The 23,334-nt window shown below is 40.5% G+C and overlaps 1 protein-coding gene across 1 annotated transcript; it reads left to right on the top strand.

Annotated features, from left to right (window-relative positions):
• The first annotated feature begins 331 nt into the window (after positions 1-331).
• Positions 332-21,830, top strand: LOC108699286 (cytochrome P450 2C20). Its single transcript, XM_018231281.2, has 9 exons — positions 332-589; positions 1,239-1,401; positions 6,806-6,955; positions 13,187-13,347; positions 15,247-15,423; positions 18,547-18,688; positions 18,787-18,974; positions 19,405-19,546; positions 20,869-21,830. Exons 1-9 carry the CDS (start codon positions 425-427, stop codon positions 21,066-21,068), a joined length of 1,488 nt encoding a protein of 495 aa, XP_018086770.1. The 5' UTR covers positions 332-424; the 3' UTR covers positions 21,069-21,830.
• Positions 21,831-23,334: the final 1,504 nt, after the last annotated feature.

Here is a 23,334-nt window from a genome sequence, read left to right on the forward strand (position 1 = left end):
TTTTTGGGCCAACTTCAGCTCCTTTTACCTTCGTTTTCCGAAGTCGCCTGAAGTTTCTTCATGAGGCAACTTCGGGCGACTTCGGAAAGTGAAGCTTTCCGAATGCCATCCGCTCCCCAGCATTTTAGGTTCTAGCCGGTGGGAAGGCTTTTCAGGGAGATTAGTCGCCCTAAGAAGAGGTGATTAGTCGCCGGGTGACTAAATTCCCCCTCCCCCTTGAATCTCCACGTCTGTCTCTGCCCTAAACTGGCTGTTTCCAGTCCCTTATGGCTGTGATGCCCCACCCCCTGCTGTGATTGACATTGAAATTGCTTATATGGAAGTAACTGCCTATAGCTTCTCATACCCAGGTGCATTCATATGACAACCTGTATTAGGAAACTGCTAGATTCCATTCTGTGCCTGCTCAGTACTCCTTCCCAACATGGAGCTGCTGACCATGTTCCTCTGCCTTTCTATTTTCTTACTTTTACTTTTGACATGGAAGATATACAAGAAACGAATTCAACTGCCCCCAGGACCTTTTCCACTTCCACTGCTGGGAAATGTGCTACAGGGGACCACTGTGCTCTACGACTCTTATCGCGAGGTAAGTTCACTTTGGGCATAGAAAAAACATAATTATAATTATTGTTATAGGGTATCAATCACACATGTAATCTTGTGCAATTATCCCCAGTCATTTTTTCCAAAAGGCTCCAAGCACTGTAACTGCAAAAAAATTATTCATTTTGCATTTGCAGACTTCCATATACACCCTATTGCTTTAAGGCTATCTTGCATTTTCAACATTCCTCCCATAGCTCTTAGAAGCAAGGTAGAAAGGGGCATGGTCAACTCAATAAAGGTGCACAACAAATGACAGCACTAGGCATATCAGCAAGAAAAATAATTTGCTTGTAAACTGTATAGAGAAATAGCTCCTAAATGTTTGTCATTTCACTGTAGTGAGCACAAATGAAATGCAATATTCTGGAATACACTGACCCTCTCTGTTTTTTGTTTGTTTCCCTGCCGAATATTGACAGTTGTTTGTGAGTCTATTATCTCTTGTTCCTTATTTTCCAACTAACTCCAGAAATCCAGCTTTAACCCACTCACAGCTCAATTTATTACAGAATCAGTCTTTAGATGGCCAGTTTTTGGACAGGGCAATAAAGGGTAATGTCCCTACACCCCCAGTATGAACCTCTCTTGAGGGGAAAAAAAGAAATCTCTGCTTATGTCTCTTTTTCCAGCTTTCTGAACAGTATGGCCCAGTGTTCACAGTTTGGCTGGGCTCCACGCCAATGGTGGTACTCTGTGGGTATGAGGTACTGAAAGATGCTTTGATCAACCATTCTCAAGAATTTGGTGCCCGTGGATCTTCTCCAGTTCCTGAGAGACTGACCAATGGATATGGTAAGCTCAGTTTAGACAATAAGAAGTGTAAAAGTGTGTCCCGATTCATCTCAGCAAAATAGTTTGCTAGCTAAAGTGGTGGGGTGTGGGCTTGCTTTAAGAGCCAGAAGATGAAGCCTTGTGCGAACAATGCACCTGATGTACTTGCATCTGGAATGTTAAAATCACCTTAGCTGTATGTGCGCTTAGATTGAAATCAGATTATATTACATTGAAAGTCTTTAGCATATGGATATTGCGATTTCCAATGTGACTCCTGTGCCCAATTCTTTAGACGCAAATTTGCTAGGAACTGCCACCTTTCAGCAGATTTGTCACTAACAGGAAATCTGTGGTAGCCGTGGGCAACAAATCTCCCAAAAATACCTGACCCTTCACTAAATCTAACTTCGAATTGTCCGACACGGTCTGTCTGCAGCTTTTATCGGCCTGTGTATGGCCACCTTTATGCAGGCATATGCAGATTGGTTGTGCCTTGATCATCTCCCCCTCCTGTCTCTGTCTATACAGGCATAATCAGACTGGTTGGTGGTTGTGTGACTGTCATCTCCCCCTCTTTGATGATTCTGCCTATTGTTCTTAAGCAGGCATTTGCAGACTGGTTTGAGGCTGTATTATTATTATTTACCCTTGATAACTTTGCCTATTTTCCTCCTGACTGCTTGGAGGGTGTTTGCTATAATGATGCCTAAATGTTCCATGGCCTTTTGCCTACCCCTTAAACTACCTTTGCCATATGATATACCTCTTTGAACAAAAAAGACTGACACATTTGTTTTTGAGAATTTGACGGGACCAGAGGTCACAGGTTTATTAACTGCAATTCAATCCCCTCAGTCACAAATGTGGCACCACACCAATTTTTCTCAAGAGTATCCACCAAGGAGGAGCCAGGATCCCCTGCTATGCTTTCCCTAGTTTCTTTCTTCTCTGCGCGCCCCATGGTGGCCTATACAACAGGTTTCCCTGCAAGCCTGATTGTACGATCACAGCCTGCTAGCCTGAGCATAGCCCATCCTCTGGCACGATAGGTGCACAGGAAACAAGCAATTGAGGAAACGGCACACAGAAATGAATGCAAAAGGGGATATACCCATATGGATTTATTGTGTCAAACAAGCACAACGTTTCGGGGGCAGGCCCCTTCGTCAGGTGATGTGGCAAGCTAATACAAACAGCCCTTAAGTAGCCTAAAAGGCCCTCCCACCAACAGGAAAAAAACGTAAAAAACTTTACCCAAAAAAAAATTTTGTTCTTGCAAAAAAAAATTTTGCTCAAAAAACATTTGAAAAAAATGTCCATTTAGATCAATAAGTCCATTCACATTAAGAATCCAAAAACTGGTAAATTAATAAAGTGAAAAAAACAAGTAAATTAATAAAGTGAAAAAAACAAATAGAGGTACAAGGCACAAAAAGGTTATACTTTCCCTAATAATGGAAATACCTTTCCCTTGGAGAATAATCATGCACAGAAGTTTATCTGAAAGGTAAAAAGATACATAGTCAGTTATCAATCTCCTGCAATATTGAGACATTTGTAACCAACATAGTGATTTGTTGCCAAAGTTTTAGGTAGCAATATTAGGACATTCTAAACAAACATAGTGGATTGTTGCCAAAGTTATAGGTAGCAGGATAAATTGAACTCTTCATTTAGTCCCCTTGGCATTTGTGTTTGTAACAACCAAATCCAATAGCTTTCACGTTGTAACAGTTTTTGTTTTAAATTTTGCCCACTGCTCACCTCCACCCTTTCCAAGATCTGCCAACGTAGTTGTGAAACTCCATGTTGTTTTTCACAAAAATGTAGGTGCACTCCATCATCCCTGTACAAACCTGGGCAATCAAATTCTATTTCAGTGTGGCTGACCAATGATCCACCACAGGAAAGAGCAAATTTAGACACTGCTTTGTCAACATTTTTTCCTTACCTTTTCAATGGCTACCATGAACGTGGCCCCCCTCCATGCCTGCCTGGGGGTGATCTGGGACCACAGGACTTTTACTGCCGGCCATTAGGCTAACCATATGCAAACGTCTGCTCTTATGTCAAATATTAGGTCCAGGGTCTTGCGTCTCGTGAGGTCATTCCCTCCTGCATGTACTACTATTACATCTGGCTTGGGTCATTTGGCTGCTGCTTCCTCCACCAGGGCCAGCAATCCTTGCCATCTTAACCCCTCTTACCCAACCAGTATACCTTCGCTCTCTCCCGTCGTAAACTCAGCTGGCCACCATCATTTCTTTGTCCTGCTCTCTTTTTAGCCCAGTGTATAAATGAGTGCCCAAGTATCCAGATGACCTTTCCTGGGTGTAAAATAACAGAGAAACAAAAATTTCACTTGCACTCGAAGGCTGATTAACGTAGGGATATACCCTTACACTTTATTGGCAGAAAGGTGCAACGTTTCGGGGATGTCCCCTTTGTCAAGCATAAAATATAGTGAAAGAATAAGCAATTTAACACATCCAAGATGTACACATAACAAGTCAATTAACATGATGGGTGGTTACAAATCAAACCCAATTAAATTCTAATGAGCCAAAATCGGTCACACAAAATTAACTTTCTTTGCATAAAGTCTATTAGTGAAAAATAGAAAAATTTTAGTAGAAAAATTTTTTTATAGAGAAAAATATTTTGTAGAAAAATAGTAGTGATATGTATAATTGTAGTAAAATAACAGGCCTGTTAAAATTTGGCATGTAAGATGGTAAAAACACCCCTCCCCTTTCAGCATTTTTTGTGGTCTTATGTACCTCACTATAAAATATAAAACTGTTACATGGATTTGCTCTACCATACAACTCTGCACAAAAGGAGATATCTGCCAACCAACTGCTCGTAGCGATTTTTGACAAACCCCCTTCTTTTTTTATTCAGAATAAATTGCACCACGGCCTTGTCTCCTTCTGGCCCTGATTCCTGCTCAAATGACACCCATTAATTCCAAGCCCTGTGGTATACTTTCCACATTTTTATGGCCACTGAACTCCTTACAAGCTGCAGTGCCCTTGGGTCCCCAACTGCAACAGGTGTGCTGGGAAATCGTGTAAAGTCAAATGTTGACAATGCATCAACAAGTATATTTTTTACTTCCGGTATATGTGTGGCTCAGAAATTGATGTTGTTTTCTAGACATCTCAATACTAGCTGTCTAAGCAAAGTAAAGACTGGACCAGATAATGCCGATAAATTATTGAGTACGTGAACTACACTCATGTTATCTGTCCAAAAAACGACTTTCTTATTCTTCAGCTCCTTACCCCACATCTCCACTGATGATATGATAGGAAACAGCTGCAGGAAAGTCAGGTTCTTTGTCAGCCCCTTGCTCTGCCATTCTGTTGGTCATTTACACCATTTACACACCATCTACCCTGAAAATAGGCTCCAAACCCTGTACTACCTGCTGCGTCTATGAATAGACAAAGGAGAAGTCAACCCTTTAAGAAAAATAACCCATACCCCCAACTCACAGAGACCCCCCTCCCTCCAGCCTAACTGCCCCACCCCTGGGAAAATGCCCCATACTTTATACTTATCCCTCTGCGCAGATTCCAGAGTTCCGCGCAGCCATCTTCCAGGTCTTCGTGTCTTCTTCCAGTGCTTCAGCAATTTTTGGCACATGCACAGTTGTCGCATACCGGCAAATTGCTCCAACTGCGCATGCGGCAACATTCTGATCTCCCACTCAGCTTGCCGAAGATCCAGAAGATGGCTGCGTGGAACTCCGATGCCAGAATCTGCGCCGAGGGATAAGTATATAGTATGGGGCATTTCCCTGGGGGAGCAGTTAGGTTGGGGGGAGGAGGAGGGAAGGGGGGTACATATCCTCACTCCACTGAATTGCTACAAAAATGTATCCCAAATGCGTAAATCCTCCCTAACTTCTTTAATTAACCATATTTTGTGATGTGGCTTTATTGCTTTTGCCAACAAGCCCTCCATCCTTCTGTTAAATACTCTCCCCATGGGAATTACCTTACAGGCAAAGTTGTGTCCAAAATTCCTTGAAGCGCCTTCAATGTTACCCCCCCCCCCCCCGCGTTAACCAGATTCCTAGTTTTCACAACTTTCTCAACTGGCAATCTGCAAACCCCCAACCTGGAGTTGATTTCTATACCTAGAAAACTTAGTTTTGTACAAGGCTCTACCGTATTCTTTTTAGCTATGGGTACCCCCATATCCCCTAGCAGTGCCTTTAGTTCATTCAGCAATTTTTTGCAGACTGTTGATCCACTTGAACCCACTACTAAAAAATCACCCAGGTAATGGGCTATGTCCTTTGCCCTGACTTTCTCTCCGAACACCAGTGTATAAACGAACTGAAACACTCAAAAAAGGCACATGACACTGCACAACCCATAGGAAGGCACCTGTCCACAAAATAATCTCCTTAGAAAAAACAACCTGTGTATTTAAAACTTTCTGTGTTTAAAGGGAGGAGCCAGAAAGCAGACTCTATGTCCAGCTTAGCCATTTTAGCATTTAACCCTTTGGCCTTCACTAAATCCAGGGCCTGGTCAAATGACTGATACTGTACTGAACATTGTTCCTTATCAATACCACCATTTACCAAACTATCTTTCAGGTATGAAAAACAAAATGTTATCTGACTGCCCGTTCTTACCTCACCCCTTCACACCTGCCCCCCGGCTAGGGGAGGGCGGGGGGCCCGCCACGCCTGAGAACAATTGGCCCCATATGCCTCTGTTTGATTCACTGCAGCCTCTTTTATCCCCCCACCTCGTTTCCTGGATCTGCAGGGCATGAGAAGTATCCATTTTTTACCCTTGAGAGGTGGCACCAAAAGGAGTTATGCAGTTAGGCAATGGCGTAATGGTTTGTGATTGGGACCCCATGTCCTATGCGGCTGAGGGGGTAGTCACAGACATTGAAAAAGCAAAAAGTGGACAAAGTGCCAAGAATAGTATCTATTAATGGGCAGATGCTCTGTCGGCCATATGGACTGCCCAATGAATATTCCATATGGATTTATGGGTTTGAAACACACAAAAAAAAAAAATTAAATGAATTGGCATAATAAATTATTAATCCACTTGAGTTTGTACTGTGTTTTTAAAGTTGATAAAATGGTGTTACTCTACATTTTTGTATTAAGCATTTATGAATTAAAATTGATACAAAATTAAGTGATTCCCACATAATCATAATCATATGGCAATAAGGACTAGAGTACCATTTTTGTTTGTGTTCTGCAAAAGGGTTTTTAGCAGCAGTCACTATCTGGATCACAAGCTGTTTACAAATGTCATGGCGCACCATGTCATTAGTAAGAATTGTGCAAATGTTACTTCAGAGCCAATTTAAATACTTAAGCCTTGTAAGCTTTATAAATGCAGGTGTAGGAATAATCCTTTTACTTTTTTAATCAAAGGTGTCATTTCAACCAATGGTCTACGTTGGCAGCAGTTGCGGCGTTTTTCAGCAACCACATTCAGGAACATTGGAATAGGGAAGAGGTCCATGGAGGAGAGAATGCAAGATGAGGTTCGGCACCTTATACAGGCTGTACAGGACACAGGAGGTAATGAGCAAATTGACAAACATGTAATGGGTTATTATGATCATTTGCATTCACAGATGTGTAGCATCCAACCATAGTAATTAATAATAGTAAATTGAACAATGGAAATGGAGAGAAACAAATGGGATCGAAAAGAACTGGAAAACAAATGATAGGAGAGGAGGGCACAGCATCAGAAAAAAGGAAAGATGGAGAGCATAATGGTAGAGGGAAATGGGGTGAGAAATGGAAAACTTAGTGAGAAAGAAAGAAGTGAAAAAAGATCTGCACTTGTCCTGTTATTGCAAAGTGAATGTTATGTTTGCCTATTTATTTCACAAGCAGAATATACTTTCCAGTCCTTTCTGCTATATTTGTTGCTTGGCTTATGTTCTCGGCTGAAGATAATTATTTCGTTTTGGGTCCAAGTGTATAAATATAGGTGTGTGAGCCAAATGTTGTATATGTACCTGCACTTTTTATGTTGCCAACCAATGTGACATGTAGTATTTACAAAGTCTTCCAAATTTCAAATGTCAATCCTGGGATTTGGTTCTCTAGTCAATAACAAAGTATTTCTATGCTCTTCTGCTCATCTGTGTATCCTGAATTGGAACACTGTCTCTGAAACCAACAACAACTCAGGAACTATTCATCCAGTGCCATAGGCCTATGATTAAGTACCAGAGGGTATGAAACTAGTGAGCTGGATTACCATGGAGTCTGTATGTTTATTCTTTTAAAATGATTTTTAAATAAAAAGTAGTTTTTATGGTAATACTCAGTTTATGGGATATTTTTTTCATATCCAATGTTTATTAATTTTTTTGTTTTTGTTAATTGCAAAAGAGATAAAACAAATAAAAAGATGTGAAGTATAACATATCTGTGTAGCTGTTCATTATACAATGTGTACAAATATTCTATTGGTCGATATATATACAGCATTTTTGTGTGCATCTCAGATTTTTTGTCCATATCTGCTATCAATAAGTCAGTACTATGAAGAGTAGGTCTACTGTGAAAAAAATAAATGTAGTAAAGGGAGGGTATAGATCAGGAGTGCCCAGACTTTACTAATGTGAGGTCTACTTTTAGTGATGTTGTCCTATTATGATCTACATCCATAATAGCATTGTTAGCATTCTGTTGCATGGAAAAAAATACTTAAATATGACGAGAGAATTGATTGTATATTGCTATATTTCAGAAAAAAATATTTCTTATGTAACTTTAACAGAATAAATAGGAGGATGATTTAGTCGTGCTGTTTATGGACAGTGTCTTGAGCTCTACTGATCACCAGCTAAGTAGATCCCAATCTACCTTTTGGGCACCCATGGTATAGATAGTGTTAGAACTGACATATTATAGGCTACTACCCTTATAGAAATGAGAAAAAAAGATAAAAAAGTTAACATTAACTGTAACTTTACCCTGGGCCTGATTGGTGAGACTGACCATGTTGTCAGCGTTTGAGTTTCGTTACATGCGGAGTCGGATGGGTGACCTGGAGACTCGGGGCACGCGCAACTGGAATCTTTATGGCATGAAGTGCGGTTTCTTGCGATTCGTCTGCTGTTATTTTTGTTCTTCCCTGTAAGGATGTGCACCCTTCCCCCCCCCCTTTGAACTGCATCGAGAAATTGATTTCCCTACTTAGAGGGCTTTCTCTAGGTTGGTTCTGCTTCCAATTATGGGGCAAATTCACTAAGATTCGTAGTTGCGCCAGGCGTAACTTCGCCGCACTTTGCCACACTTCGCCAGGCGTAGTTTCGCCAGCGCTTCGCAAATTCACTAAAATCCGAAGTTGCGCTCAGGGGTAGCGTAAGGTTGCGAAGTTGCGCTAGCGTTGATTCGCTAAGCGAAGCGAAGTTACGCTAGCGATGGTTAATTTGCATACGGCTCCAAATTCAAATTTCAATGGAGGAACACGTATCAGCACTACAAATGCCTAGAAAACCTTCAAAACATCAAATAAAAATTTTATTTTGCCCTACACATGTGCCCACTGTATAGGTAAGTTGCCATGAGTCAGGAAATGTAGGGGGGAAGGAGGGGAGCCCCAAAAAAATTTGCGATCTTTTTCAGCCTATCACCCATAATGTAGAAAACACGCCAGCGTTTTTTGGGACTTAGAAAAAATTTTGACTTTTTTTTAAGCAATCCCTATCTACTCTATTGCGCTTCGCCTGGTCTGAGGTGGCGAAGGAAGTCTAGCGTAAAAGGTAGCGTTCAGCACACTGTGCGCGTTAGTGAATTTGCGTAGTTATGTCCATAGCGATAATTCGCCAGGCGTAAGGGTGCAAAATAACACTAGCGAATCTACGCCAGCGTTCGTTAGTGAATTTGCGCAGTAACGAAAATGAAAAACGCTAGCGAAGTAACGCTAGCGTTCGGCGCTTAGTGAATTTGCCCCTATGAGTCTATATTTTGCTGCATCCAATAGGACAGGTATGAGAGATTTCTTTTATTTTTTGATTGGTAACTGTGTGCCATGTAATAGCAATTGAAATGGATCATTTGCAATGCCTATATCAGTCAGTCTCTTAATGACATCTCTAACTGTCTGCCAGTATCTATTTAATGCTGTACCCCCCCCCCCCCAATAGATGTGAGATAATATTCCCCCTTCAGTCTTACACCTCCAACAGGCGGTTGATATTGCTGGGAAGAATTTTTTTAACTTAGTTGGGGTTCTGCACCAATGGGAAAGGATTTTGTAGTTCTGTTCTTGAAATTTGCAGCATGGAGAGGAGTGTGAAAGAGATATTATTTTCCTCCATGTCTCTTCCATTAATTCATTATTCAACTCACTTTCCCATTTAGTTTTGAATGACATGCTTGGGTCTGTAGACATAGCAGAGAGGCTTTTGTGGTTTGGGTTGGTGGGCTGCTGGACTCCCAGAGTATCTCTATCTGTGTTGGAGGTTGGTTTGCAGTTGTTGTCAGCTTATGTGTATTCATACACATTGAGCATTCCGGAGGTGGTCTAGCAGTGTTGGTGTTCTATGCTGAAGTAAATCCTCCAACTTTTTTATAGAGTTACCTGTTAGAAAATAGCGAGCCCCATGGTGTAGTTCTATTCTCCAATCCTTAAAATTGCTTAGATTTCCCATAATGGGGGTCAAGTTTGTGGGATTGGAAATCCTTCTGCCAGTTGCTACTAATTTGTCCCAGATTTGTAGTGTGTATAATAGTTTTGTGTCACTTTTATCCCTGTATTCCCTTTAATTTTTTGGTATCCACTGTATTGCCCATAGTGGAGACTCCGCAGACTCCTGTTCTATCTGGATCCACAGTTTGTCCACTTTGTGAAACGCCCAATCGATACATCGGTTTACCATTGCAGCTTTTAGATACAGATCCCAGTTAGGGAGACCCAATCCTCCTTTTTGCTTATGTGCCGTTCATTTTGAGGTAACTAATTTGGGGTTCTTGTTATCCCATATGAAAGTTGTGGTAATACCTCTGAGTTTGTGGATCAATTTTCTTGGGGGTGGGTGTGGTATTGTCTGAAAGAGAGATAGGAAGCATAGTAACACATTCATCTTTAAGATATTTATTCTTCCCAGCCATTAGAAGGTTTTTTTTTGACCATTCTTTTAGGTCTTGTTGGACCTGTTGCAGTAGATTCTGGTAGTTAAGTTGGATTGTTTTAGCTATGTCTGAAGAAATTTTAAGGCCTAGATATGTTAAGGCCTAGATATGCTTAGTTATGTGAGTTTGTGCTATTTTGAATGGAAAATTGCTGCTCATTATGGAATTAAAATATGGTTGGGGAATTGAGATATTTAGGGCTTCAGATTTTGAGAAATTGATTTTAAAGTTGCTTAATTTCCCAAAACTGTTCAATTCTTTTAATAGATTTGGACCGGACCGGGGCTGATAGGGTGCTATTTAATTTTAATTTTGTTGGGGATTGCGTATATAAGGCCGTTATTCTTTGTATGATTTGTGGGCCTAAGCCTATAGTTTCTAGAGTGGACTTTATATTGTCCCATTGCACTCTATCGAATGCTTTTTTCTGCATCTGTTGATAAAAGCATTAGTGGTACCTTTTCTTTAATGCATCTATGTATAATACAGAAGAGTTTATTAGTATTTTCTCTTGCTTCACGATTTGGGGTAAAACCTACCTGTTCTTGAATAATTGCATGGGGGAGAATTGATTGTAGTCTCAGGGCCAATATTTTGGAGTATAATTTGGTGTCCATATTTAACAGGGATATTAGTCTGTATGCTCAGGGTTCCTGGGATCTTTCCCTTTTTTATGTATAATTGTAATGTGTGCCTTTAATGCTTCCTTTGGGATTGTGCCTCCTAGAGGAATGGTATTAACGGCCTTTGTATAATGTGGGGTTAAGTGGTTACCAAATTCTTTGTAATATGATATTGTGTACCCATTGGGGCCAGGGGCCTTTCCTGTTTTTGTGAGTTTGATTGCTTGATTAAATTCTTCTACTGTTATGGGCGTTTCCATTGTCTCTTTCATTTCATTGGAGATTGTTTTTAAGGTCGCTGTGTGGAGGTAGTCAAAGATTGTTTGCCGTCTAACTGCTATTGCTTGGTGATCTGTGGGTGTTTGTCATAGGTTATATAATTTATCATAGTATGTGCGGTATTGTAGGTTGTTTGTCCCCTTGTATTTCTGATTGAAGCTATGTGGTTTGGGTTATTTTTCTTTAGGGCTGAGGCTAACATTTTGCTGTATTTGTTGCCGTGTTCAAAGAACCATTTCTTTCTTCTATGGCTCTTTCCATATGTAGCATGTATGTATCTCGTAGTTCTTTTCAAGCTTGAGTGAGTTGAGTTAGTATCGATTCTAGTTTGTGGCGTTTATGTTGGGATTCTAATATTTTTATTTTTTCCAGTAACAAATGTAATTTTTTTAATTTTTTCTTCTGCACGGCTGAACCGAATTCTAATTCGCATATGCAAATTAGGGGCAGGGAGGGAAATTGTGTAACTTTTTTTTTGTCACAAAACAAGGAAGTAAAAAATGTTTTGCCCTTCTCACCCCTAATTTACAAATGCAAATTAGGGTTCGGATTCGGTTTGGTATTCAGCTGAATCTTTCACGAAGGATTCAGGGTTTCGCCAGAATCCAAAATAGTGGATTCGGTGCATCCCTATTTTTTGTGGCGCCGATTTTCATGAGTTCTCCCCGTACTACACATTTGTGTGCTAGCCATAATGTCCAAATTAAAAAAGAAATTACATCAACAATACAAAATTACTTTAAAGAAAATGACACAGGGGACATAAACCCTTATGTCCCCTGTGTCATTTTCTTTAAAGTAATTTTGTATTGTTGATGTAATTTCTTTTTTAATTTCTGGATCTCTAATGAAGTAGTCATTTAGTCTCCAGAAATTCTGCTTACACTGCGAATTGGGAAGCTGGATAGATGTTATGATTGGTGCGTGTTCTGTCATTGCATCTATTTTTGATCTAGTAATTAATGGGAGTTCGGAGTGTTAATGAAGTTATAGGATATTTTTTGATTTTTGAATATTGTGCCCTTGGATTTTGGGGCTACATCCCAGAGACTATGGCCCTTTGACTGGCCTTATATACATCCCAGTGTATAAATGTTTTTCAAACTCATACTGGTGCCCTGTTCAGTTTCTTCCACAGACCAGGGCAGCAGACGATCAATAGTGTAGATCAGTGAGTGCCCAAAAAGACACTGTCAACAAACAGCTCGACTAAATTACACTACTGTTTCATGATTTCAATTCAGATATTTAGTATGTTAAGGTTACATAAATAAATAGTTGTTTGTAAAATATAGCAATATCAATTTTCTCATACATTGATATAATATGTAAGTAATATTTTCTATGGAATAGAATTCTTACAATGCTTTTATGGATGAAGATCATAATGGGACAACATCACTTAAAGTAGAACTCACAGTATGTGCACTCCTGGTGTATCATATTTTATTGTGCTTTCCAGGCCTAAAAAAAAACTTCATGTCCATTTCAATGTGCTGACTGTGTAAAAGTTGTAGCCACTTGACTCTAAAGTTTGGTGGAGGAGAAAAAATGGTCTTGGAACTGTTTTTATTGCTAAATGCACTGCAATGTATGAAGCCACTAGGGCAGTATACACTACAGACTCCAGAGGTCTCACTATAAATAATTTTCCATGTGTTTAGAATGTAAGAAGTAATAAAGCTAAAAGGATTACTGAAGGGTGAACCATCTGAGTTATTTGTCACTGAATATGGGTCTTCATTTGCAGGGGAGGCATTTAATCCTCTCAATGTACTTGGCCGAGCAGTAAACAACATTATTAACCTTATGGTGTTTGGAAAACGCTGGGACTATAAGAATAAGACAATGCTGAGACTTTTCAATATCGTCAATGACATTTTACTCTTCCTCCGATCCCCATTAGGAGTGGTCAGTATACTTGCCTGTTCTTTGAATACTTTATCACGTCAGAAAAATAGTATGAAAATAAGATACTAGATTTTTTTTTGTATTGTAATTGTTAAAAGGAGATGTATACAGTAAGCAAGTCAAACAGTCTCAGCGGTCTCTTTAAAGGAGAAGGAAAGTCGTTTACCACTTGGGGGTGCCAAGTGTTAGGCACCCCCAAGTGAATGTATTTACTTACCTGAAACCCCGTGCCGGTGCTCCTATCAGCAGAAAACTGCACCGGCCGGGGTTATTCCAGTGAGCACCACATATCGCTTCTCTTCTGACCTTTTCTTTCTTCAAAGTTCCCGGGACAGACGCATGCACAGTAGAATGAAAAAGCCGACTTTTTAGTTAAAGTGCGGCTTTTCACACTAATGCGCAGCCACGAGAAGAAAGAAGAAGCCGGAAGAGGATCGCTCCTTAGTGTTCACTGGAATAACCCCGGGCCGGTGCAGTTTTCTGCTTATAGAAGCACTGGCCCGGTGTTTCAGGTAAGTAAATACATTCACTTGGGGGTGCCTAACAAGTGTGAAACGACTTTCCTTCTCCTTTAAAGAACCATTAACCCTTTGTTTTACTGGAAAAAAGTATTTATCATTTTATTTCAGGAGCTTTAATTGATTCTGTATTCTAGACGTTTACATATCTATTTTGCTTTGGCTCAGCCATAGCTTTTTTCCATTATTCTCTTCTTTTCATCTTTACTATATACAGCCAATTCCCCTATAAAAGGTACTGTATAGCTCTTTTCTGTTTTGGGGGTTTAACAACAGTGGACTGAGGTCTATATTAATTTCCAAAGTTACTAAATCCATTCCGTAATCCATTGCCATCATTTCTACCTTGAATTACCTTAACCAGTCATTACACTATTGCTTTTTTTTTTTAAAAAAAAAAATTTTTTTCAAAATTAATCAGTTAATAGTGCAGCTCCAGCAGAATTCTGCACTGAAATCCATTTCTCAAAAGAGCAAACAGATTTTTTTTATATTTAATTCCGAAATCTGACATGGGGCTAGATATTTTGTCAATTACCCAGCTGCCCCATGTCATGTGACTTGTGCCTGCACTTCAGGAGAGAAATGCTTTCTGGCAGGCTGCTGTTTTTCCTTCTCAATGTAACTGAATGTGTCTCAGTGGGACATGGGTTTTTACTATTGAGTGTTGTTCTTAGATCTACCAGGCAGCTGTTATCTTGTGTTAGGGAGCTGCTATCTGGTTACCTTCCCATTGTTCTTTTGTTTGGCTGCTGGGGGTTGAAAGGGAGGGGGGTGATATCACTCCAACTTGCAGTACAGCAGTAAAGAGTGATTGAAGTTTATCAGAGCACAAGTCACATGACTGGGGCAGCTGGGAAATTGACAAAATGTCTAGCCCCATGTCAGATTTCAAAATTGAATATAAAAAAATCTGTTTGCTCTTTTGAGAAATGGATTTCAGTGCAGAATTCTGCTGGAGCAGCACTATTAACTGATTCATTTAAAAAAATCTTTTTTCCCATAACAGTATCCCTTTAATAAAAGGTGTCTCCATTACCAGATGGTATGAAACGCATAAGGTGGGCTATATGGGGTCAGTATGTACCTTTTTAATATGATAGTGAATAAATATTTTTGATTTTTAATTGAGTCATAGGATTTATACTCTGTATATATGTTTAATTGTTGATGCCATGGGAACTGGAGCGAGTCCCGTTGACTCACTATTACTTATAGACTCCCCTATCATTTGATATACATTGTTAAGTAGATTTCAAATAAAAAAAATTTAAAATCTCCCTGACATTAAGTAGTTTATCTTATTGAAACCACAACTCTTTTCTAAAGCACTTTTGAAAAGAAACAGAACATCATTCTTTCTCTATCTTCCCTTCTGCAGACATATGCTGCATTAAACCAGATAATGAGGCACCTGCCTGGCCCACACCAGAAGGTATTCCGTGAAAGTGAAATTGCAAAATCTTTCATTAGAGAGCAGATTAATTCTCATAGGAACACACTGGATTCTGAATACCCACGGGACTATATTGACTGCTTCCTCATCAAAGCTGATCAGGTAAATCAATGTATTTGATGTAACACCCAGTTAAAAGATAAGATTCCTTTAAGTCTCTGCTTTCTAGTAAGATGCCCTGTTTCAGGACCTTGGGGGGAAAACTGTAACCTTTGCTACTAAATAGGTGGGTTACCTAGCATATTTTAGAAGTTAAGGCGTATAGTTCATATTGTATATTTTGTTGTAAATATTTAGCCCAGAAAAATTTAAATCTTCCACAGTTTCAGAATGGGCCCTTTGACCTTTCTGGAGCTAAAAAGCAACCTTTCCAGGTTCTGCTTGTACATTATATAATTTTTTCCCAGCAGTGAAAAAGATAGTCATATGAAAAAGTTTTGGAACCCCCATTAAGTCTTTGTTTATCATTGGCTGAGCTTTCAAAGTAGCAACTAATATATAACATGTCTTATGGAAACAGTAGTATTTCAGCAGTGACATAAAGTTTATTGGATTAACAGAAAATATGCAATATGTATCATAATAAATTTAGACAGGTGCATACATTTGGGCACCCAACAGAGATATTACATCAATACTTAGTTGAGGCTCATTTTGGAAATGTAACTAGACGACTCCTATAGCCTTTGATGAGTGTCTGGATTCTGGATGGCGGAATTTTCGACCATTCGTCCAAACAAAATCTCTCCAGTTCAGTTAAATTTGATGGCTGCCAAGAATGGACAGTCTGCTTCAAATCATCCCATAGATTTTCTATGATATTCAAGTTGGGGGACTGTGACGGCCATTCCAGAATATTGTACTTGTCCCTCTGCATAAATGCCTTTGTAGATTTCCAAGTGTGTTTAGGGTCATTGTCTTGTTATATCCAACCCCTGCGTATCTTCAACTTTGTGACTGATGCTTGAACATTATCCTGAAGAATTTGTTGATATTGGTTTGAATTCTTCTGACCCTCGACTTTAAGAAGGGCCCCAGTCCCTGAACTAGCTACACAGCCCCACAGCATGATGGAACCTCCACCCAATTTGACAATAGCCGGTGTTTTTTTTGGAATGTGGTTGTCAGGTATCAAGGCGAGTCTGTAGGTAGGAGCCTCCCCCACGCTTCCCACTGAGCTGCGCCCTGGAAGTTGGTACAGGACGGTCCCAGATAAGGAATAGCAGGAGTGCCAGCTGAGCCCGCAGAAATAACAGTTCGTAATAAGGACTCAGCACTTATCTGCAGTTGAAGAGACGAAGTCAGGGACAGGCCGGGTCATACACAGAGAACGATCAGGAAGCAGGTGCCAATTGAGGAAAATCCAGCAGAGTAGTCAGGGAAGCCGAAGTCGAGATCAGGAATAACAAACACAGGAATCCAGGGACAATCAGAAGAATAGTCAGGAACAAGCTGTAGTCGTAATCAGAAGAATATCAGTAGTAAATACGCTTAGTGTCAGTAGAGACGATCACCTCGCATTGAGCCTAGGTCTGAGTGACCTTTTAACCCCAGGGCGCCCATTTGCGTCAGAACACGTGCCTGCGTCTGGACGCGCGCCTGCGTCTGGACGCGCGCCTGCGCAAGAACACGCGCATGGGAACGCGCGCCCGCACTAAAACGCGCTAGTAACAGGCGCTGGCGTGGGGACGTTGGCTAGAGGGAACGTCGGTTCAACCCGAACCTGACCTGCTGGGACCTCACAGTGGTGTTCTTCTTCCGCCATCGCTTTTAGTTATGACCAAAGCGGTCATCGGTCCAAAGCACTTTGTTCCAAAATGACTGTGGCTTGTCTAAATGAGCTTTTGCATACAACAAGCGACTCCGTTTGTGGCATGAGTGCAGAAAGGGCTTCTTTCATATCACCCTGCCATACAGATGTTCTTTGAATTGTATAAAGATATACAGAAACACCATCGGCGCAAGATGTTCTTGCAGGTCTTTGGAGGTGATCTTTGGGATGTCTGTAACGATTCCCACAATCCTTCATATATGCCACTCCTGTATTTTTCTTGGCCTGCCAGACCTGGGTTTTACAACAACTGTGCCTGTGACCTTCCATTTCCTGATTACATTACTTACAATTGAAACTGACAGTTTAAAACTCTGAGATTGCTTTTTGTAGCCTTCCCCTAAACCATGATACTGAACAATCTTTGTTTTCATATCTTTTGAGATTTGCTTTGAGGATTCCATGCTGTCACTCTTCATTGATTGCACAACTTGCAGTTGGTCACCTTAAATACCTTTTCTCATGATTGGACACACCTGCCTATGAAGTTAAAGGCTTAACAAGCTAATTCAACCAATTTGGTGTTGCCAGTAATCAGTTTTGAGCAGTTACATGGTTTCAAATTAGAAAAAGTACAAGGGTACCCACATTTTTTAACAGCCATTTTTTCATATTTGATTTAATTTCATACAACTGAATACTGATTCACTAAAAATCTTTGTTTGGAACACACCCCAGTACTGAGATGTTCCTGAGAAATGAAAGACATACCACTGTTATCTTTTTTGTTGAGAGTGGAGTAAAAAATTACGCAGGCTGAGAGAGGTTCCCAAACTTTTTCATATGACTGTATATTAATTAAATGTTTCCCATAGACTTCAGTAAACTGACATCTAATGGGCAAAAAGCATTACTGGGCTGCAGTAATCAGTAAAATTTCCAACATGGGGAGACCAGGTATGGCCAGATTAAAATGAAGCAGTGTAGTGACTACTGATAATTTCAGCCTAATTCAGCATTTTTCTTACTAAGTAGAAAATGTTCTAGGGCTCTGGCTGGTGGGCCCTTGATAGCAAGTTCTCTGGTGGGCCAATAGTGCCCCAGTCTGACTCTGATTTTCCATGTGTGAGTAACTCTTCATGGAGGATGGTTATTGTTGCATAAGAGACTATATTCATTCTATTGTATTATTGTAAAGAAACACATTTGGTTTTACCAAACAGCTCCAGCACCCCTACCCCCTAGAATTGGCAGCACAGAAGGAGTTGAATCTCAACAACCCAACAATGTGCCACTGGTGTCTTAAATCACATCATTCTGATAATGAAGCCATCACAGTAAACCAGCATGAGAACATTTATCAGATATTTTCACTGTTTGAGGAAAAGTATTTCTGGAATAGGTTCCTTGCTAATATTTCCAACACATAGTGAAGAAGATATTTTCTTCTCTAGGAAAAGGACCTGCACTCAAGTGAATTCATCCAAGAGAATCTGGTGAACACCATTTTTGATTTCTTTGTAGGAGGGACAGAGACCACTACAAATACCATTCAGTTTAGCTTGCTGGTCATTATTACACACCCCTGTGTTCAAGGTGAGATTACTAATAATCTGATGGTAAAAATAGTTTTATGAGAATATTATGATGATACATGAAAGGCTTAAGATAATGGGAGAATGTTATATTTCCAGCTCGAGTTCAGAAGGAGATAGACAAAGTAGTTGGACCAGATCGACTGCCTGGCATAGCAGATCGAGTACATATGCCATACACTAATGCCGTTATACATGAGATCCAAAGGTTCTTGGACCTTGTCCCACTGTCGCTTCCACATATGGCAACGCAGGACACAGTATTTAGGGGATTCAAAATCCCTAAGGTGAGATACTTTATCCAAAACAACATGTTGTTTTTATGTTGTACAGAGAGATAAAGCTAAATAGTTGATTATCATGAAGTGCTTTTCAGAAATTTTATGTAAAAATTAAAAAAATATATGGCTTTCCGCAGTCAACTTATTTTTGGGAATATACTTTTGGCGGGTTGCAACTGTTATATGGTGATTTTGGGTGTAGTTCTTTGAATTTTGGTATTGTACTGCTGTGGATTCCTTGTTTATACAACTCGGGAATCTCCATAAAACTATTAATACAGTCAAACACTGACATTACATAGCTTGTTTAAATTTTTTTTTTCAGAATTTCAGCCCTGGTTTTGTGGCAAGCTCACAAAGGCCCGGGCCTAGGGTGCACAAATTGAATGCAACTTATTATTATTATAATGCAAATGATTGTTAAATCTTGAAACAGGGAACCACAGTTATTCCATTAATTGGCTCAGCCCTATGGGACCCGGCACAGTGGGAGACACCAGAGGAATTCAATCCAGAACACTTCCTTAACCAGAATGGAGAGTTTTATATGCGGCCAGCATTCATGCCATTCTCAGCAGGTAGAATTGTGTTGATAATCATTTAGCTTGTTTTCAGTCTGTGAAGAACTCATAAAGAAAATACTCCAAGAGTGAGATTAGTCTTACCATGTAGCTAGTATATTCTACAATAGTTAAGGAGGATGTTCAGTAGCCAGGACTGTAGTTAGGTATGATGCTGCCATAGGCATCGGACCTAAACACTCCCCCTACACGGTGCATGGGACCTCAGTGTGGCGTGAGCGTGACGTCAAACACGGATATCGCGGAAGTCATGTCAGGCAACGTGTGTGCGTGCCCCGACCCCTCACCCCCACAGCTCTTTCACCGGATTTCCTATGGAAATGCATCCTGACTTGGTACCATGTTACTGTTTGGTTTTGACTCCGGCCAGTTTATCCTGACTATGCAATTACGCTCTCTGCTCCCCATCTTTTCTCTATACATTACGGTTCCCTTGCCTGCCCAGAACTTTCCCCTTGGTCCTCTCACTTTAAGACCTGGTGGTATCCAAGAAGCGGAGGGCTCCTCCCGAAGCGAAAGGCTGTTGTTATAGGCAGAAGTGTGAGCCGAGACCAGGACCTTGGGATTAGTATTGGGTTTTGGGATACCATACGTGACACCTGCACATGTTCAACTATCGAAATCCCTGGCCTAAAGTCCACACACTTTTAAAAATAGCTCTGCCTTAGGCTTGGGCCAAAATACAGGAACTCATAAAGGCTCTGCCTGTGCCATTTTTATCTGCTTGCAAATCAGTACAATAGCAATCACAGAATAGAGGTACCCACGTAAATTGCTTAGCCTTAATAATAATTAGATCAACTGCATGGGCTTCTATACAGCACTCTTATGAAACATTAAATCAGCTCATATAATTATCAGAGATTCTAATAGTGTTGTTAAATAACATAATGCTTTCAAAAAATAATAAAAAAAAGCCAAAACATTTAAATTACTAAACGTATGAGATGAAGGGCACACAATATAGCATGTATAGTCTAGTTACTCTCATCATTATATGTCCTGTTTTCACAAGAATAGTATTTAAATTGAAGGTCTAAAGAAAACCCCAACAAGTAAACGATGTCCAAAGGGTAACAGTAGATGATGAACCGAAAAGTTAGGGCATGGTTATACAAAGCATATTACACATCTCTCTCTCTCTCTCTCTCTCTCTCTCTCTCTCTCTCTCTCTCTCTTTCTCTCTCTCTCTCTCTATGTTTAATTATTACATACTGGGAATTGCTTAGAATTACAAGTTTGATTAAGCAAAAAGAGTTGTTGGATGGTGTAATATAATTCCAGGGCATGACACCCACTCACATTATTGTATTTTACAGGAAAGAGAGTTTGTCTGGGAGAAGGGCTGGCGCGTATGGAAATCTTCCTCTTCTTCACTGCCCTGCTCCAGAAATTCACAATCAGAGCTGCCAATCAGACTGATACATTTGACTTGAGGACTCTGAGAAGGGCCTTTCGGAAAAAGGGGTTATTCTATGAAATGAGAGCCATTCCTAGAACCTACACTGCGGAGAACTGATATAATGAAACTGTATATCTGACAATATATTTAAGCTTAAAATTAAACTGAATCTGGCATCTGTGAAGCTTATATAGCTTTAACTGTGAATTTCATTTATTCATGTACAACCTAAGCTCTAGTTAAAGCAAAAGGATGTTAAAAGAAATATTTTTGTAATAGGATATTTAAAGGGATTTATAGAGCATTAGAAATTTATTGGCAACTACATTACCAATAAATTTGTAATACCGGCGCACAGGGCCGGAACTAGGGGTAGGCAGAGTAGGTACGTGCCTAGGGCGCAAAGCTGAGGGGGCGCCAGGCACGTACCTGCTCTTTTGCCTACCCCATGTCCGGTCCTGTGTCGCCCTGGCTGCCGCTGGTAATTTGCGTTGCGCGCATGCGCGTAATTTGCGCCATTGAGCACACACTAAGCTGGCGCCGTGACCGGCCAGGTTGCCTAAGGCACCTGGCCGGGTTGGCCCGGCTCTGCCTGTGCAGGCCATACATTGTATTTTACCACTTAGGCCGGACAAATACCAGCCAGTTTGCAACCCTACCATGTGCAGCTACACTAAGCAGAAGTATACAATTTCAGACAAAATCTATGTAGCAGCATACAGACTGCTGTCATGCAGAGCTACATGAATGAGCACATTGGAGTGCATCTGTCTTTCATGATCTGCATCATGTGCCCTTAGGGCAGAGACAGACGCAAAGATTCAGGGGGTGTTTTAGTCACCCAGTGACTAATCGCCTCTTCTTCGGGTGACTAATCTCCGTCACCGGGCAATTAGTCGCCAGGCGACTAAATCTCCTTGAATCTTCGCGTCTGTCTCTGCCCTTAGACTAAGCAATATATTAAGTGGTAGAAGTTATTTGATATTTTTTCATGGTTTCCAGTTTTCCAGTATTATAACTTTGTCCTGAACATACTGTATAGGGGCATAGTTATTGCAATTATAAGATCCTGTTTATTCACTTCTCCCCATGTGGATTCTTACTGAACTGAGAAGAAAAATAATACCAGAATTAATCTTTGCCCTGAGATTTCATATCCGTGTCCTGTTGATATTTTGCCAGTGTCTGACCACTGACTTCACAGTTAGAAGTCATGATAAGTAAGTAAGGATCTGGACTGAAGTGAAGATTAGTGATGGGTGAATTTATTCGCCAGGCATGGATTTGGGCGAATTTCCGCATTTCGCCACCTGCAAAATTATTTTGTAAAACTGCTGCGAAAATTTCCTGCGAAAAAATTAGCTGCAACAAAAAAGTTGCGTGTGTAACAAAATTTTCCCATTTTGCAGATTTTTCAGCAAAGTGAAATGGAACAGATTCGCACATCACTAGTCATGATAACTGAGTAAGGATCTGGACTAAAGTCATGTTAAAGGAGAAGGAAAGTAATTTATCACGTTGGGGTACCAAATGTTAGGCACCCCCAAATGAATGTATTTACTTAACTGAAACCCTGGGCCAGTAGTCCTATCAGCAGAAAACTGCACCGGCCTGGAGTTATTCCAGTGAGCACCATGGAGCGATCCTCTTCCGGCTTCTTCTTTCTTCAAGTTTCCGGGGGCAGACACATGCGCAGTAGAATGAAATAGAGGACTTTTTAGTTAAAGTTCTTCTTTTTACTCACTTCGCATGCACAGCCGCGTGAAGCAAGAAGAAGCCGGAAGAGGATCGTTCCGTGGTGCTCACTGGTATAACTCCCGGGCCAGAGAAGTTTTCTGCTGATAGGAGCACCGGCCTGGGGTTTCAGGTAAGTGAATACTATCACTTGGGGTGCCTAACATTTGGCTACCCCAAGTGCAAGACGACTTTCCTTCTAATTTAATTAAGCAAGGCTATGGACACAGGCTGTTTTCAGTGGCTGTTGTCAGCCTACGTATTTGGGCTGATTTCAGCCTGTGTGTGACTGCACACAGGCTGATCGGATTCAAATCAGTTGAGCAGGGGCACTGAGTAGATGTGATTTTCAACCCAAAAGGCTCAATCACGGCATTCTCAGGAAAGAAAGGCATTCACACCTGCACATCCACTGGTGGGGAATTCACTGTCTGAAATTAACTTAAAGGGATTCGGTCATAGTTTTTATGGAGTTTTTATTTCTAAATTACACTGCAAATAAGTCACTCTACAATATAAAATTGAATTCCTAACCCAACAAGTATATTTTTTTAAGTTGTAATATTGGTGTGTAGGTGCATCTCAGGTCATTTTGCCTGGTCATGTGCTTTCACAAAGAGCCAGCACTTTAGGATGGAACTGCTTTCTG

This window comes from Xenopus laevis, chromosome 8L (genome assembly GCF_017654675.1).
Source record: "Xenopus laevis strain J_2021 chromosome 8L, Xenopus_laevis_v10.1, whole genome shotgun sequence".
Lineage (NCBI taxonomy): Eukaryota > Metazoa > Chordata > Amphibia > Anura > Pipidae > Xenopus > Xenopus laevis.